This window comes from Aspergillus multicolor (genome assembly GCF_047715735.1).
Source record: "Aspergillus multicolor strain CBS 133.54 unplaced genomic scaffold BDW74scaffold_21, whole genome shotgun sequence".
Taxonomy (NCBI): domain Eukaryota; kingdom Fungi; phylum Ascomycota; class Eurotiomycetes; order Eurotiales; family Aspergillaceae; genus Aspergillus; species Aspergillus multicolor.
This window is the reverse complement of record NW_027395972.1, coordinates 174,320-191,525: the sequence shown is the minus strand read 5'-3', so window position 1 is coordinate 191,525 and position 17,206 is coordinate 174,320. Positions and strand designations below refer to the sequence as shown.

Here is a 17,206-nt window from a genome sequence, read left to right as displayed (position 1 = left end):
ACCATCCAAAGTTTCCGCCTCTCGTCCACGGTCCAAACCCGTCGCCCACAATCTGAGGCCTGAGTCGGACAGCAATGGTCCTATAGTACCCACCAAAACCGCCACATTCCTCAAAGTGCCAAGCTAAAGCGGCCTGAAACACGCTACTCTGTCCTATGGCTCCACTCTGGTTGAGACTTGGCTGGATTTGGATATCAAACATCGTCACTCATTTAATCCGTACCATGTATCGAGCCAGGGGCATATGACTCTTAACATCACAGTCTGACTTGGCGTCTGCAATGACGGGAATGCTCCGACTGATATCCATGCTATTCTTGGAAGCAGATGGTGTGAGTGAGATGTCCTTGACATCATGTCGGGATATTCTTCAGGGGCTTCTCGAACTCAACCAACCTGGTCGCTGCTTGTCGGAATAATGCGCCAGCCTTGGCCCAAGCCAATTCGATAGACCACTGGACTACGTATGAACTTTGTGCAACAGCGACATATCAGCCCGACGGAGGCAGGGGCCTTGTCACCTGTGTCTCCGCGGAGGTACATGAGAGACCCTACGGAGTATAGCCTAGAGCCTTAGACAAGCTTTGGCCGATCCCCATTGAGGGCAGAGTGGGCCCAAGAGGTTTCCTCAGCGGCTAAATTTGTTTAGATAGGCCTTGCCTGTTTGCACCCCGGTCTCTTCCCTTCAGGGTCGCCCAACCGCCGTGTCGTTGTGACGGTGAGAGAGAGGACCAAGCCCAGTGTCGGTGTCATTGGTCGTATGTCGCAGGGGTCTTCCGGAGAATGTCTCGAGTAAATTGAGCGTACATCCCGGCATTTGTACGCGCAATGCATCAGCATAGATCTACAGACTGCAGCGTAAGCAACGGCCCCTGGGGGCCAGCTTGAGTATGATCCTCCCGATGAACCAGGTACCAACGTCTTTATGGACCCTGCAGCAGCCTAGCTCGGACTTGATACATGATCAGCTCTAAAACACGAAACCTCACTGCCTGGAGTATCTGGAGAAGAAGCGCAGGTATACCATACCGATGCCGTGATGAATGCATCGGTTGGGACGCAACTGCCCAGCGGCCATCCCGGTGTGTATCTTGTCGGGCGGATACCTCTTACTCCGTATAGGCTTTGCCTTCGAATACGGTTGCTGGCCCCTTTTCTTACGATCTGGTCCGGAGTAGACGAAGCAGCTTACCCGTCGGCGGCTCAATGCGCATGCCCAGGTTGGGCAACTACGGACGACGAGGTCGACAACCCTGCAGCAATTCCCTTCTAGAAGTTTGATATTATTCGATAAGCGAGTATAACGCGTGGCCTTGGAACGGCTGAATAGTCAATTGCATTCTACTCCTCTAACAGATCCTCATTTGACGACGGTCAGTCTGAGCATGGAGGGGGCCATGGATTGACGGAGCATGCCTTCTCCAATAGGGCTCTTGTCCGACCCGTCCCTCAAAACCTGGAAGACAGTTGCATCCCCCTAGGGCCTCCTCTCAACTGCGTACTTAGGACGTAAACCCGTCGACAGGATGCCTTTTGGGCCTTGGCCGCCAGCATGGTGCCGCTGCAACGCAGGACGGTGATGTGACTGTGACTGTGAAGGGGCGCACTGCATTGCAGCTGCATAATGTGGCTTGCATAGACGTCCTCGATCCAAGCTGGCTTCCAATGAGACGGTTTGGATGAATCTAGCTTTGTGAGTTGTTTTGCCCGGTCGAAAAAATGGTTCGTTCAGTCTCAACCATTTCAAACTGGGCTGCTTTCGATGTAAGCAGGTACTAAGTTCCCCTATCTCGACGGAGTGCTCGGTGTCCGTGGTTCGACGTTAGCTGTCGTCGCTTGGACATGTCGTTATGCAAGTATCCTCCCATCCCAAATATTGGTTGGTCCAGAAGAATATATCTCCAGCCAGCTACGAAGTAGAGCTGAAGCAACGGACTAAAAACGCCTTGGTGCGTTTGTTTTGGGCCAAATGGTCCCAAACCCAGAGTCAGAGTTTTCGACTCATGCTCTCAGCGGAAAAAGCAAAACCACATTCAACATCCGTTCATCACATCCGTGGACTCGTCGTTCTCCCTTCCGAGAACCAAAGTCTGGGAACCGGATTGCCAGCGGCGAGCGCTGCTCTCGCGGTCTTCGGGTTACTCAAAATAGGCATCATTCCAAGCCACTGTCTCAGTGCCGGCAAGAGCTCCCTGTCCTTGTTAGGTGCTCAGCCTCACCTCCTGAGCGGAGGATAAGTGAAGCTGAGCAGGGATCAACCCTGCTGCCCTCGAGTCACGCTGAAAGGAACGTGGAAAAAGGCGTCGCCTAGCACAAGTCATCCTGTGCATCGGGAGATCCAAGGACGTCTTCCTTGTCTCTACCCTACAGGCTCCAGGTAAAGCTATAACGCTTTAGCTTTACGCTCAAGCCCCGTGGCGCCGCCGGATTTCTTGTTTCTTCAGACACGGATAAGTATCCAAAGATATGGTTCGCTTCTTGTTTGAGGCTTGCATCACTATCATGTATCAATTTGCTAAACCCCGCCTCTCGGTCTTATTCGGGTGAACAAGCAAGAACTTGAGGTCAGCTTGATCAGGTCAACAACCCTCAGTCCCCGTCCTCGAACCCAAGGACGATTACCCAGGAATTGCATGCAGCTTCTCGTATGCAAATCTGCCCGGAGTCGCGAGAAGTACTTACGTACCCTGACCCGAGCAAGGACACCCCAATCAATACCCTACCTAATACCTACCCCTCCCCTCATCTGCGCATCTGCACACCTGCACCCTCCCCGTCCAGGAAACAGCAACCGCATAGATATCGGGCACGGCATGAGCATGGCATACCTGCCCGCATCAGATTCTGTACGGCATCCAGCCCTACCAATCCGGCGCCGACCAAGACCCTGACAATCCCTGTCCCTTCCCAGTCCCCATTCCCACCCCCACACGCCTCCTCCGTCCCAGGATCAGGTCAGGATCCTCCGTGGCGGCAGTAGACTCCGGGCCCGGTCTCCGCGGCATGCTCAGCAATCAGCATGCTGCCTTATCCTGTCCCAGCGTGCGTGTCGCCCTGTAAGGACGCTCGAAATCCACCCAAAAGTCACAGCCCTGGCCCTTCAGGAATGCTGATTCCCCACACGCGCAGCCCGCCAAGGCCGCACATGACAGGGGGCGCTGGACATGGGGAAAAGGCTTACGCGGCACATTGCGACGAACCTGCACGAATGCTTGGCGATGCACGACTGTGGGCTGAGAGTGAGGGCTCAAAGTCGAATTGTAAGCCTGGTTGTTGATGGATGACTTTAGTCTTTGGGGCAGATGCGGCTATGGCTACGGCTGCGCTGCGGCATGGCTACCGTACGGCTATGGCCCCCAGCCAGTGGCGAATTCTAATCCTACGGTCCACGGAGCGCACGCTGCCTGCCTATGACTCCTTGGCGATTCTATCTCAAAGTACCACTATAGCCTGCCCTGCTTGCCCTGTCCTGCTCTGTCCTGTCCCGCGTTGGAGTACTCCGTACCGTAGTGCATTTAGACCTTGGAGGCCGCTGTTATTTTTGTTTTAGTCCGGCGCTTGCGAGAATATGACGTAGCACTTTGTACATGTACTTTGTCTTGAATACTCCGTACCTCTCACTAAGCACTCTACACTCTGCATGGCTATCTGTATCGTCGTCTACATGTAAAGTAATCTATATATCCGTCAGGGATAGATGAAATGAACAAAGCGATCGGGCGCCTGCGCCGCAGCGTTCGGCAAGGGTTAACTGATTGATAGGTTGACTGAGGGCCAAAGCGGCACGGGCAAGGGCAAGGGCGGTTTCAGGCTGGCAGCTTGAGCTTAACAGTCTAAGATATATTAATTGACTCCGTAGACTAACTTACAGAGTGTTCTTATGACGTCTGTCGCTGCTATACTTAGCACTATGTCCGATTACATACTCTTGCTCCGGTAGGGCACTCGCCAGACGCTATACTAGTATACTAGCACTTGTACGGAATACTCGGAGGGAAGGTGACTACGAGGCTCTAGGTCCTACTAAACATGGAACAGAACGAAGCGAAGAGAAGCGAAAAGAGGTATACAAGAAAAGATCTCATTAAAACAACTCCTGTATGTATATGTAACGAAGCGCCAGCCAGCCAAAGACAAAAACAAACAGCACAAGCACAAACACGCCAGTAATGTCAATGGGATGGGATGATATGAAAGACAGTTGGTCGAAGGGTAAGGTTAAGGTTAATATGGGCAACATTTTCGAGTTAAAACGAACCAAAATCGAAACCAGATCATAATCAGATCATAATCAGCAACTCGTCGCGCTTCAGCCCGTCGTCCTCGAGCTCGGGGTAGTAGGGGACGATCGCGTCCGCGCTCTGCACGTAGGCATCGTTGTACAGGCGCCAATAGGGCGTGCGGACCTTGCGCGCGGAGTGGAAGAGGCCGGCCCAGACGTAGTTCATCACTGTTCCTGTACCGACGGCCATGCGGATCGCATCGATGGCTTCGATGACTCGGTCGATCACGTGCGGGCTGGTTTCGAAGATGTTGGGGAAGACCAGGTTGAGGAGGTGGACCATCGCGTCCTCGCAGCCGAGGCCGACGACGCCGAGCGCGATGTGCTTGACGACTGTTGCTGCTGTTTGGCGGTGGACTTGGTCGCGGTCGATGAGGGCGTCTTCGAGGAGAGGCGTCACGGCGTAGACGTAGTCCTTTGCCATTTCGCCGATGTATTCGAAGAGGAAGGTCATGGCCTTCAAGACACCATTCTGCACGTTCAGTTCTGGTACGCGATATTCGTTCATCAGGGCGGGAAGGACGGTGAAGGGGGCACAGGTTTCGGCGACGATACCGATGGCGACGGCGGTACACACACGCGACTGACGTTCTTGGACACGGAGGTTGTTGAGTAGAGTTGCCAGGACATCCTGGGGACCGATGGCCTTGGCAATGAAACCGAATGTGTTGTTTGCGGCTCGACGGATACCCTTTTTATGAGCCTTGAGCATGTCGAGCAGCTCGAAACAGATACGCATCCATTCACGGGCGTTGACGGATTCGGGGCCTCGGTCGGCAATACGACCGACAAGGTCGATGGTGTTTTCCTGCACCTTCTCGTGTCGGTTTCGCAGGATGGGAGTGAGACGGGGAAGAAGGTCGCGAATGGGAGGCTGCATCTGGTTGATACCAACAACGGTGACAATCGACCGAAGAGCACCAAGGATGGAACCTAGAACCTCTGGGTACTCTTCGCCGAGGTATTCGTAGAGCACGATACCCAGCTTACCCATCAGCGCATCCTCACCACACTGCTTCATAACCAACGCGATCCGCGAGATGAGGTCTGCTGCTTGCTGACGCACAGTAGCAGACTTGTTGTTCAATCTCCACAGAATCGTACTGACAATTTGAGGTAGGTATGGCTTGCAACGAGTACCAAGTGCGTTCACCACAGTTCCAAAGCCGTTGAGAATAATAATATCCTCGATGCTCTGCTCTTGGAAGGCGTACAAAACACCATCGATCAGTCGTTCCTCCAGCCTCTCCGAAATATCTGCGGCTCCAAGAGAAGCGATCGTCTTCTCCACAGTTTCCACCGTCATCTTTCGGTATGGCTCGCTCTCGTCCTTCAAGTTGTTGATAATGCGCTCCAATATCTCACCAGCTCCCACTTTCTGTCCAAGGTCAACAGTGGTGTCAACCACTTGGCGGTAGTTCCTTCGATCCAAGGCCATGCGCCTAACCCAGAAGCTCTTGAAAAAGTCCACCAGCACGTGTTCCTTGAGGTAGCTGGCTGTGACACCGTCGGTGCTCGCGCATTGCGATACCACTTTGAGGACGACCTTCTTCATCTCCTCGTCAGGAGACGAGAATTCTCGGAGAAGAATCTCCATGATCTGACTAGTGTAGTAGTTCGCATACTCCTCGTCCATGAGAGGAATAATGTAACCGACCGCCTTGAGGAAAGCAGCCAGACCCTTACCACGCTGCTTGCGAGCTCCAGTCCAGAGAGGGTTGAGAATCTCGTCAAAACTCTCAATACCGTACGGGTTAGCCGCTTCAGCCAATGCACCAACAGCCAGAGCGGTGACCGTCCTGACCTTGGCCTGTTCATCGCTCAGGTTGTCCGCGATACAGTCAACAAGACCTTTCAAATGAGGGAGAATGGCGCAACCCATGAGGATGGGAATCTGCTGAACGATCTTGACACCGGTGTGTCGGGCCTGCCATGACTTCTTACTGCGACACACGGCTCGGAGAAAGGGGAGGAGGGCGGGAATACCGAGGGCGGAAGCGACAACGGCGAAAGCTCGAGCGGTAGTGTTTCGTACATATTCGTCAACGTGGTCGATATCGGGACGCATTGTACTAATCATGGTAGCAAGACCAGCGGCCTTGGCCAGGTTCGATATAATTTCACGACCCTCAACCCGCGCATAGTAGTCTTGGTCAATAAGCAATGGCTCAATGACGACCAAAATCTTGTGCACGTACGGCCGAACGAGATCATCCAATTTGTAGAGCACGCGGTCAATGACCTTGACCAGCAAGTGGCGTTCCTGATCTTCCAGAGACTTCTCCATGAGCAGCGGTAGAATCTGGTTGAACAAGGCACCAGCGCCAAATTGTCGCGCATTGTCTGTGAGTTGACGCAAGGCAGTTTTTCTCATTGGCGGCGTGCCGTTCTTGACCTTGAGCAACAGTCTCATGATTTTCCGTTCTTTCAACTCCTCCACTGACATTGTTGATTCGTCCCCAGTATCCATCAGCTTTCCGAAGTACGCCATATCCTCCGGCTTGAAGAACTGCAGATCACCAACACCAGGAATTTCAGTGGGAAGCTGCTTGCCGAGAGAACGGGCACTCTCGGGCTCCTGCATCATGAAACCACCAACGCCGGTGGAGCTGGCCATCGGAGCTGGGGTTGCCATGAGCTTCCTCGCCGCTGTCCGGATTGGGGCATATCCGGGAGGTGGATCGAGGATCTTGTAGCCTTCTGACGGAAGCATCATGTCAAGCTCCTCGTCAGAGAGAGGAGCATTGCGGCCAGAGATATCAGTTCCAAAACTGGTTGGCATCAAAGGCGCACCTACTTGGGAAGGATGCATAGGCGTTGCAAGTCCTTGGTTGCCAACAGGTGTCGCCGACGCAATCGCTGGTGCTTGATCCCAACGCGAACGACGCTTGGGTGCTTCCTCGCCACCAGGAGCAGGTGTCTGGTCCCAGCGCGACTTTTTAGCCTTAGCATCGTCAGACGAAGGAGCCGCGGGGGCTTCGTCGGTGGGAGCCACATCCCAGCGTTGCTTGCGCTTACGACTAGTGGCAACGGACACCGTCGAGCCGGCTTCGGCATTCTCCTTATCCTCAAGCTTCAGAGTGGCCTCGTGTTCCTCGACGCCGTTCTCGCCACGAGCCTGTTTCTCTGCGATCAGCTTCTGGACACGCTCTTCTTCTTTCTCAATCTCACGAAGAGCCATAACCTCACGGTACGTCTGGCCCTCTTCTTCAACGTTGGCATGAGTGTTCGCGGCGAAGGGATCGGCCCGGGTGGGTGTCAGCGCTCCTCGGTTGAAGCGACGCTTTTGGTAGTCAGTCTCTCGGTCGGAGATCCTAGCCGCCTTTTCACGTCCCAGAAGAATGTCCTCCTCTTCAACCCCATTTCCCCGGGCAAACTCATCAATCTGGCTTCGTGTGGCAGTATACTGCCCCACTAAGCGGTGACTGTTGTCCGCATCCTCCATATCCTCATCTCCATCGTCGACAGCGATGGAGGTGCTGTATCCCGCAAATTTGTCGGCACCATCACGATCGTAGAGGGTGGTATCGAATGACTCGGTCAGGGAGGCCTTTGTCGAGTTGTCAGTGCGCTGGCTAGACGGATCAAAGGTCCTAGAACCTTTTTTCGCGGCCGCTGCCGCGTTGCGCTCAGCCTGGAGCTTTCGGACAGCGTCGAAATCCGCTGCGGCCACGGTTAGCGGAGCTTGCGGCGACCTGAAATTTGGGGCCTTACCGTCAGACATGTTGTCGGTGGGAAAGAGCTAAAGACGCGATGGAGAGCAAGCAACCTCGGGATAGAACAGTAGCAGCCGCTACATCCGGATCAAAAGCCGTAAGAATGACGCCACGGCGATGGTTTGCAGCGAGGAGTTGCTATCTGGGGCCGGACGGGCAAAAAAGGATGAAGTCAAGACCGAGCAGATGACTAAGGATCACGTGTCATCGCAGTATCTGTCCCGCTATGCTCCATGTGGTGTCTCCAATTCTTGGTGGACGATAGGAAAAAAATTTTGCTTACGAGCTTAAGAGCACTAGCTTTGCCACTGAAAATGTGTATCTATACTTGCCAATAGTGCGATGTGTGGCTTCGATATGTTGCGGAGTCGCAAAGCGGGGATAGAAATATATACTTCAACCGCTCAAAGTGATCACAGTAACGGCCATCCTCAGTATTGATGGGCCTAAGGTGCTGTACTTTGGAACTAAGATGGCCATCGGTCAAACTTCTCTTGCTCATATATTTTCATGCAGCCTCAGGAATCTTGTTTTACTACGTCGCGTAGCGATGCCACTTTCGGCAAAAGAACGCCGTGAGGGGGATGCGGAGTAAAAGGACAATGATGTAGATAAGTAGACTTTTTAACCTCATCTTCCTTTAAATCCCCAGGTCTCACTACTTTAGACCGATATACTCTCACCCGCTCAATACTAAGACATCGCGGTCAGAATGGTTATCACGCCGAATACCTACTACCTTCCACGAACGGAGCACACCCCCAACAACCCGCTGCCCGTGCTGCACTACAAAGACGTCCTCCCACAACCTCGAACAGAAGAGGAAGCGACAAATTTCCTCACAGCTCATAAGTGGGAAAAGCGGGTTCGCTCATTGGCACATGTGCTATGAAATGCGGCGCTGATATAAAGCCTCTAGGGCACATGGGGACCAATCTGGCAGAGTCACTTTCACTCTAACAGCCATGAATGCTACGGTAAGGGGCGCGCTGTTCAGCATAACAGCGTCTGACCTTGATAGGTGTCTTTCAGGGATCTTCAACCCTGCTTTTAGGAGCAGCTGGCGGCGACGGGGTCTCTGACGTCGGGCTTCGGATCACCGTAAATACAGGAGATGTCATTGTCCTTCCAGCGGGAGGGCACAGCTCGGTGGAGAGTACCGATGACTACAAATACATAAGGGTATATCCAGAGGTATGTCTTTGCCAAGTAGGCAGACGACAACTGACTGTGCCAGGGCTGCCCACGGTGGCGGAACGAATTCGGTAAGACACCAATCGATAGCAAGGCTTTCAAGGACGAGATTGCAAGTGCTGGGTTTCCGGAAGAGGATCCTGTTTATGGAAAGGACGGGCCACTGATGCAACTATGGTCGTATTCATTGCATGCGAAGTTCTAATCTAAGCCCAGGCGACCGCATTTTGAACGGGAATAGAGCTTATCCCTCCAACCGAGCAGATGAACGTATTATTTGAATAATTTGATGCATCAACGACGAGAAGTGGTCTATTCACAGATATATTAGACTTCTCGATGATGTCAGAAGACCACAATAGAAGCAAGCCAAAAGATATGCCCAGAACGCCTGAGGTCAAAAATGATGGATGTTTACATAAAAAACCGCACCGGGCAGTCTTACAACAATTAACGAATAAGCTTAGCGAATGCGGTCGAGCCTGGCGCGGTTCATGGCAAGCTGATCGTCGACGTTCTCGCTCTGAAAAGCTGTTAGCTTCAAGTGAATTATAGGAATCTGAGAAGATATTCCATACCTTGCCCATAATACGTTCCAAGTGCCTGTTCTGTTCGTCCAGCTCGCGACCCGTCGCCTTAGCCAGAAGATTCAGTCGACCTGTCGCGCCAGCAATCAAGTTCAGGTTCTGTTCAATCTCATCCTCCATCGCTTCATCCTCACTGTCTGCCTCGAATTGGTACTTGGCACGCTCGGTTACAGACGCCTTGTACGGCTTGTTGGTCTTCCTGTCTTCCCGCTCGATTTCCCGGAAGGTCTGTTCCATGCGTTGGTTGGTCTTGAAGGCCTCGCTCCTAGTCCCGGCTTGAGCATCGCGCACTTGTCGGTGATTGTCCATGACTCGTTGGTCGCGGTCTCTCTTCCGCTGGGCACTAGTAAACGGGTTCGACACATGCACGGCAAACATGCTCTTGTTCAACGTCTTCAGCTCCCGGGCCTTTTCATCTGCGATGCGACCCTCCACACCAGCGACATCGAGGTTCTTCTCTGTGTTGTGGATGTATTCACCCTGGGCACCAAGGCGAGCGAGCGTCTCTCGGGACGTTTCCTCGGCTTGTGCGGCAATGCGGAGAGCATTTCGAGTGGCTGCGACATCGCTCTGCTTCATCATTCGGATATCCTGCTTGATAGACTGGATTTCTTGCTCCTCCTCTTCTTCCGCTGTGAGGTGCCGTTCCTGGAAAGTCGCGTTACTATACGAGTTGCCGCCGGCCCCGTAGCCGCCACCGGCGGCCTGGCCAGGCTGCCCCTCGGAGTACGGAGGTGGTGCGTTGACCGGCTGGGCCGCAGCTCTCTCGCTAGCACCTCCGAAGAGAGCAGCCCTGTTGTCGTCGCCGACCGCGGGGCCACTGGGGTCAGCGCTGCCTAATCCGCCGTAACCACCAGCACCGTATCGTGAAGTAGCAGCAGCGCCCGCGCCGCCACCGTATCGACTCGCACCATATCCGCCCTGGTTACCGTATGCGTTCGGTGCGTACCCTTGGGATTTGTTGTCGGCAGGAATTTGAGACTTGTTGTCGCCAGGGATTGCGTTGCCCGCTGGGTAACTGGGAGGGCCGCCGAGGTCGACACCCGGAGGTGGGGGTGCTACACCATATTGGGCTTTCGCTCTCGTGTAGGGGTCGGCAGGGATAGGTTTGGCGTAAGGGTTCGCTTCAGCGGCAGGGCTCTTGTTCTTCGATCTTGAGCCGAAAAGGGCGCGGCGAGTGGAGGAATCGTCGTCGCCGGCGTCAGACGACTTTTTGAGGCCGAACCGCTTCATGACGCAGTAGCTGAATGGTTGGTAGATAAGGGTTCGAACTTTGAATAAGGATTGATAAAGATGATCCACAGAGAGTGCCTATTGACTGGGAATCGCAAAAAGAAAGACAGAAGGGGGGGAAAGAAAGCTGTCAAATGTCAGGGGAGCAGCGGCAAAAGTGTCTCCAGACCTCCTGAGACACAAAGGCAGCTATGTAATATTGGTACGCACTATCTACGCTGCGATCTTGGGCATCAGCGGGTAATGACCGTATCAGTACAGACGCCGCCGGAGCCCGCCATTCCGGAAGCGGCTAGCGGGGTGGCTGGACCCTTCCAAGCCTCAATTCAACGCCGCAGTCAACGTCAACTGTTCCACTCCCCATGCTTCCAGCAACTCGTCCTTACGGTAGCCATGGCGCCGTTTCCTGGGTCTGATGCCGACTATTCTAAGGACAAGGCCCGCAGGGACCTGCTGAACCTCCTCGAAGGCGTGAGTAAGGCTTCTGCTTGCCGCTATTTTTGGACATCTAGGCTGATGCATTACCACTATGTAGGTCCGTGGAAAGAAGAACCTGGTGATTAGCCAGGGTCTTGCTGGGCCTGTTGGGCTCTTTGTCAAGTTCTCGCAGCTCCAGGAGTACGGCGTAGACCGCGTGTTTCTGCTCGAGAATGGAAACATAGACTCTTCCCAGCGCAATGTGGTATTCCTGGCATACGCCGAAAAGATCCGCCAGGTGCGGGCAGTGGCAGGTACGTTATGTCATTCATCTAGTACTTCACAAGCTATAAGTCTTGTTCAAATGCTGTAAAACGTGCTATTTATTGCCACGGTGTTTCCTGGGAGCAGTTAAATTACGCAGACTTCTTCCAACTCTACGTAATCAGTCAAACTCCCTACATGGAAGTTTTGTTTAGCAGCTCATCCATAGGCCCTCTTTCTCTGTGTTAATCGAATGGGCGCCATCAGAGTGAGCTGACATTCTTATAGAACAGATCCAAAGAATGCAACGCAACAGCAGTATAGACCATGAATTCTCTATCTTCTGGGTCCCAAGGCGGACCCTTGTAAGCAATAACATCCTCGAAAGCACGGGAATTATAGGCGATGTGAATATTGCGGAGCTGCCTCTCTACTTCTTCCCTCTGGAGCAAGATATTCTGTCTCTAGAATTGGACGACTCCTTCTCTGACTTATACCTGGTGAGACCTTTTTTGCTGCCGAAACGAACAATACTAACCCGTTTGTATAGCACAAAGACCCTGGGTGTGTCTTCCACTCTGCGAAGGCTCTCATGGACATCCAACAAAGACATGGCTATTTCCCTCGGATAGTAGGCAAAGGGGATCATGCTCGGCGACTCGCTGATCTTCTCCTGCGGATGAGAAAGGAGCTTGACGCCGAGGAAAGCTCTGGGCTAACAGGACTGTCGTCACGGGGACTTCTGCCCAGCGCGAGCATCGAGAGCCTGATAATTATTGACAGAGAGGTGGATTTCGGCACCCCCCTGCTTACCCAGCTCACATATGAGGGGCTTATCGACGAGCTTGTAGGAATTAAACACAACCAGGCGGACATTGACACGTCAATCGCAGGGGCTAGTTCAACTTCTCAAGCTCAGGAATCTTCCAAAGCTTCGCAGCAGGCCAAGCAAGGCCAAAAGCGGAAGATCCAGCTGGACGCGTCGGATCAGTTGTTCAATCAATTACGAGATGCAAACTTCGCAATTGTCGGTGATATTCTGAATAAGGTCGCACGTCGCTTGGAGACAGACTATGAGAGCCGTCACATGGCGAAAACCACCAACGAACTTCGTGATTTTGTGACCAAGTTACCCACATACCAGCTCGAGCATCAAAGCTTGAGGGTACACACGAACCTCGCCGAGGAGATCATGAGAAACACCCGCTCAGACACTTTCCGCAAAGTCCTGGAAGTGCAGCAAAACGACGCTGCAGGCGCTGACCCAACCTACCAACATCCTCTCATCGAAGAGCTGATTGCCCGCGATGTACCACTTAAGACAGTGCTCCGCCTACTTTGTCTGGAATCCTGTATGTCTGGGGGTCTGCGACCCAAGGACCTGGAGAACTTCAAGCGCCAGGCCATCCAAGCATACGGACACCAACACCTGCTGACATTCAGCGCGTTGGAGAAAATGGAGCTCCTCCAGCCCCGTTCATCCGCCACCACAATGCTGATCCCAGGTACGGGCACGCAAACAGGGTCCAAAACCAACTACACCTATCTCCGGAAGAATCTGCGCCTGGTCGTCGAAGAAGTCAGCGAAAAGGAACCTGAGGATATAGCCTACGTCTACAGCGGGTTTGCCCCTCTCAGCGTTCGCCTTGTCCAGTGCGTCTTGCAGAAATCATACGTCATGTCCCTTATGAAGGGTGGCCCGGCCGTACATGCCAACATTGCATCTCCGGGCTGGCTTGGGTTTGAAGACGTGGTTAAAAGTGCGCGCGGGTCGACATTCAGCATCGTCCAGAAAGGTGATGATAAGGCGGTTCGTGCGCGGCAGACTCTGAGCGGTAACACTGCTACTAAGACCGTGTATGTGTTCTTCCTTGGTGGCATCACATTCACGGAGATCGCGGCCTTGCGGTTTATTGCGGCGCAGGAGGCGCCTAGGCGGAATATTGTGATTTGTACAACGGGCGTTATCAACGGGGATCGGATGATGGAGGCAGCGATTGAGAAGGGGAGCTTTACGTTGGCTGAGGCTTGAAATAAGATCAATGTATAATCCTCCTAGAACCGTTACAGAATTTCATGGCACTCATGATACATGCCATAGCGCTTGGTACAATCGTCTTACGTAGGCAAAACAGAGAGACATCAAATCTGCCAAAGTAGCCTCATACCCAATCCTAACAACGGCCCGCCTCCCAATATCAATACCTAAACCCCGAATTAACCCCCATCAACCGCCCCTGATACCTCTCCATGACCTCCCCAAGCTTAATCATAACCCCTGCCGCCAACGTCCTCACCCTCTCGCGCGGATCACTCTCGTCCCTCGTCGCGGGCGTCCGGTCAAAGATCTCCCCAACCCACTCCCTCAACTCCATAATCTGCGTCGCGAACTCAGTAAAGAGTCTCTCCTCCCCAGCCGTCCCAAACTCAACGTTCATATCAACAACCGCAAGGAAGAGCGATAGCAGCGCGGAGAGAATCGTAGGCTCGGACGCTAGAGGGCGCGCGTGCAGCGAGAGCAGGAATGTCAGGGTTTGGTATGTGAGTGTGGGGAGAAAGGGCGTGTGTGGGCCTGATGTCGCGAGGACGATGGTTAGGGTTTGGATGAAGAGGGTGAGTAAGTGGGGGACGAAGAAGGGGTTGTGGGAGGGGGCGGTTGAACTGTAGGTGAAATCAGTTTGTTAGCTGGACATTTTTGGAAAATGTTAGTTGAGGGTTCCTTACGACGTGAACTGCAGCATCATGATCTCGAAGCGCCCGGACAAGGGGTAGAAGAAGCCCTCGGCGAGGACCTTGTAGAGGTCTTTCACGGTAGATTTCTGGCGGTGCGCCTCGCGCTGCTGGCGTCTTTTCTCGACTTCCATGCGGGACGAGAATGTGCGGACCTTGAGCGCGTTCGGGCCAGATAGCGAATCTGCTGCGTCTGCGGCGAGTGGTTGGAGTGAGGCTTGCTCGATTCCCCGCGTAATGGTTGCGATAGGAGACTCGTCAGTGGCGTAGAGCGCCTCGAGTTTCGCAGGGAGTCGTTTTGAAGGGAACGATGAGTCCGGTAGGGCCGGGAGACCCATGGCTTTTGCATCGTCTGCCCCGACTCCACCGATTTCTCTGGCGCTGAGACCTAGGGCAGTGAGAACCGCGGACCGCTGCGTTTGAGACAAGTCGCCGTCGAAGAATACAGCGGCAAACCAGCGGGCCATCTTCAAGGGCTGGGACACGATAAGGGCGGTCATGCTTTGGAGACGGAGCTCGTGGAATTTCGGGAACTTGGATTGCTCTTGTAGTCCGACGAGAATGAGGGCTAGTTCCTCGGTATGTTCTGCGAGTTCTGTGCCAAAGCCGGTCTTGCGTCTGATTAGCCCTGGAGCTGTTGTAAGACCTACTTCATATCGGTCTAGGTTCTCTGTGTCTCGAAGGTAGATTATGAGGTCGCGGATGTACCTATCGGCGGTTAGTACTTGTCAGGCCTTGCGAATTGGAGCGCTTACACTGGGGCTGTTGGTTTATTGCGCTCTATCAGTGTAGGGTCGTCGTCCTCGTCGTCCGGATCTTCATCGGGCTTCTCGTAGGGGATCAAATCATCATCCTCATCGTCATCTTCCTCGTCTGAGTCGTCTATCTCTTCAATCGCTACGATCCTCGCCGTAGCCGGGTTGGGTTCCGTCATGGGACGAGAAGCACGTGGCCCAATCTTGCTCCTGGTTGCTAGCCCTGTAGATTCCTTCGATGTATCCTTGAGGACTTTGAGTGATTCTAAAGACCCAACTTTGTCGTCAGTTTTGACAAGCTTCAAGTACCACGTAGCCTCGTCGCTCTCCATCTCTTCCAGGTCGAATTTCATTGCCTTTCCAGGCTCTTCAATGAGTTGCGAGATTGCAGTGCCGACTATCATTCCTAGGAAGCGGGCCCGTGTAGAAGCGGCTGCTAAGCGATTGGAAACAGCGTTAAGGAAGACGCCCGTATGCCCAATGTTCTTCATTTCACCTGGGTCAAGGCGCTGAAGATAACCTGCAGCAAGGAGAATAACCTGGGAGTTTGCTATACGATGTTAGCGGCCGGCTGCCGATGGCGAAAACGCGTGGAGCAAACCTTCTTGGCTTCTCATGGGAGCATGTTGGATGAAGATCTTATCCGCCGACTGCTCAAGACTTTTGACAAGTAGAGCTGCTATTAGATCTGCAATTCAGGTCAGCAACAGCTTCTGAAGGATTCTGACAGACAGGCGCTACCTTTCCGGCGAGCCAGATTGACAACCAAGGCTCTCCTTAGTGCCACCGTTTGTATGGAACTGCCTTGGCCTTTGGAAAGCCAATCGACGAGTTGGCTTTCTATATTAGACCGTTTCGATATCAGAACTGAACATAGAGCCGCGACGCTATCGACTGGTTGGTCCAAGTCCATGTTGCTTCCACTGAAATCTTCCATAGGGAAGTGCTTTTTCTCGATATCACGGAGAATTGTATTCAGCAAAGCCAGTTGCTCAGTCCACCGAAGATGGTCGAAGAGTGCTGTGTATAGTTCCGAGAGAGTTTGTTCAATGAGAAGTTTGGAATATATCTCTCTCACCAACGGCTCTAAGAAACATGTTAACATGAGGACGTAACCGATAGTAGGTCACACATACCGTTGTATCCGAGACTTAGCGCTCTCCCCAAGAGATGAGCAACTTCCTTCCATTGCTCTTCATCACCAGCACTAAGCTTAGAGGCCATATGAGAAATATTGACTCCCAGCCATGAGGCATACTGGGAGCCCGTTCCGATCCAAGAAGTCTTCGTGGGAAGATCGGAGCCGCCAGCGAGTGAGATGGCCTCTGCTGATACCGAGAGAACCCTGCCAGCTGCAAGATGGGAGACTAGCTCTTTCCACGCCACTTGCTTTTGTGTAGCATTTCTGTAGACAGCATCGATATCATCATGTAAACGCCAAACAAAACTAGTAGGTTCTAGTAGAGATGAGATAACTTCAAGGATGTTCCGGATTCGAAGTCCACTCCCGGATGCGTCTGCCTGCTGGGAAGATGCCCGTGACTGAGCTATAAGTGATCGCAGCTGCGTCACCAAGCAACTGATGCCTGGAACACTGCTGAGACATCTCAGGAGTGCAGCTCGAAGTTTGGGGTTGCCGCTAGCTGAACCTTTAGGTCCTGCCTTGATGGACTCCCAATGATCGGGAATAGTGATGGTAACAAGAGCATTGAGGAGTTGAGCCGATACTGGGCTTGGGACCCTGATATCAATAGGAGGTGCCGGGGTACCCTTCTTGAGAGGATCCAGAGCAAATATAACAGGGGCAAGTTCCTCCTGGTTGGGTTTCGATTTCAATGTCGCCAGAAGATGAGCTGGGGACCATGAGCCTGCACTGGACTCAGCGGTTGACGTAACCTCTTTTGCTTTTAAGCGGGAGCCATTGGGGTTCTCCTCTCGGACCGTGAGAGCTGGCGCCTGGTCATGGCGTACTGTTTTTATCTCGGTGATAAGCCCGTCCATCTTCAGAAGCGCTCATTATTGGCGTTT

At 53.1% G+C, this 17,206-nt stretch overlaps 6 protein-coding genes across 6 annotated transcripts; 3 read left to right on the top strand and 3 right to left on the bottom strand.

Moving 5' to 3' along the window:
- Positions 1 to 1,312: 1,312 nt before the first annotated feature.
- Positions 1,313 to 2,353, top strand: BDW74DRAFT_157170 (uncharacterized protein). Its single transcript, XM_073725095.1, has one exon. The coding sequence runs from the start codon at positions 1,851 to 1,853 to the stop codon at positions 2,235 to 2,237; it is 387 nt and encodes a 128-aa protein (XP_073581681.1). The 5' UTR covers positions 1,313 to 1,850; the 3' UTR covers positions 2,238 to 2,353.
- A 1,719-nt stretch (positions 2,354 to 4,072) lies between these two features.
- Positions 4,073 to 8,162, bottom strand: BDW74DRAFT_157168 (U2 snRNP complex subunit HSH155). The gene is made up of 2 exons (XM_073725094.1): positions 7,997 to 8,162; positions 4,073 to 7,945 (listed from the first exon to the last, which is right to left on the bottom strand). Exons 1-2 carry the CDS (start codon positions 8,004 to 8,006, stop codon positions 4,281 to 4,283), a joined length of 3,675 nt encoding a protein of 1,224 aa, XP_073581680.1. The 5' UTR covers positions 8,007 to 8,162; the 3' UTR covers positions 4,073 to 4,280.
- Positions 8,163 to 8,710: 548 nt separating this feature from the next.
- Positions 8,711 to 9,397, top strand: BDW74DRAFT_180249 (cupin domain-containing protein; the record flags this gene model as incomplete). The annotated part of the gene is made up of 4 exons (XM_073729694.1): positions 8,711 to 8,863; positions 8,918 to 8,975; positions 9,020 to 9,192; positions 9,236 to 9,397. The coding sequence occupies 4 exons, from the start codon at positions 8,711 to 8,713 to the stop codon at positions 9,395 to 9,397; spliced, it is 546 nt and encodes a 181-aa protein (XP_073581679.1).
- A 258-nt stretch (positions 9,398 to 9,655) lies between these two features.
- On the bottom strand, positions 9,656 to 11,012 carry BDW74DRAFT_180248 (putative plasma membrane SNARE protein (Sec9); the record flags this gene model as incomplete). Its single annotated transcript, XM_073729693.1, has 2 exons — positions 9,656 to 9,715; positions 9,771 to 11,012. The coding sequence occupies 2 exons, from the start codon at positions 11,010 to 11,012 to the stop codon at positions 9,656 to 9,658; spliced, it is 1,302 nt and encodes a 433-aa protein (XP_073581678.1).
- Positions 11,013 to 11,383: 371 nt separating this feature from the next.
- BDW74DRAFT_157162 (Sec1 family protein) lies at positions 11,384 to 13,803 on the top strand. Its single transcript, XM_073725093.1, has 4 exons — positions 11,384 to 11,487; positions 11,548 to 11,743; positions 11,982 to 12,193; positions 12,244 to 13,803. Exons 3-4 carry the CDS (start codon positions 11,996 to 11,998, stop codon positions 13,723 to 13,725), a joined length of 1,680 nt encoding a protein of 559 aa, XP_073581677.1. The 5' UTR covers positions 11,384 to 11,487; positions 11,548 to 11,743; positions 11,982 to 11,995; the 3' UTR covers positions 13,726 to 13,803.
- An 88-nt stretch (positions 13,804 to 13,891) lies between these two features.
- On the bottom strand, positions 13,892 to 17,179 carry BDW74DRAFT_180246 (telomere length regulation TEL2 family protein; the record flags this gene model as incomplete). The annotated part of the gene is made up of 6 exons (XM_073729692.1): positions 13,892 to 14,354; positions 14,418 to 15,131; positions 15,179 to 15,728; positions 15,780 to 15,866; positions 15,920 to 16,264; positions 16,315 to 17,179. 6 exons carry the CDS (start codon positions 17,177 to 17,179, stop codon positions 13,892 to 13,894), a joined length of 3,024 nt encoding a protein of 1,007 aa, XP_073581676.1.
- Positions 17,180 to 17,206: the final 27 nt, after the last annotated feature.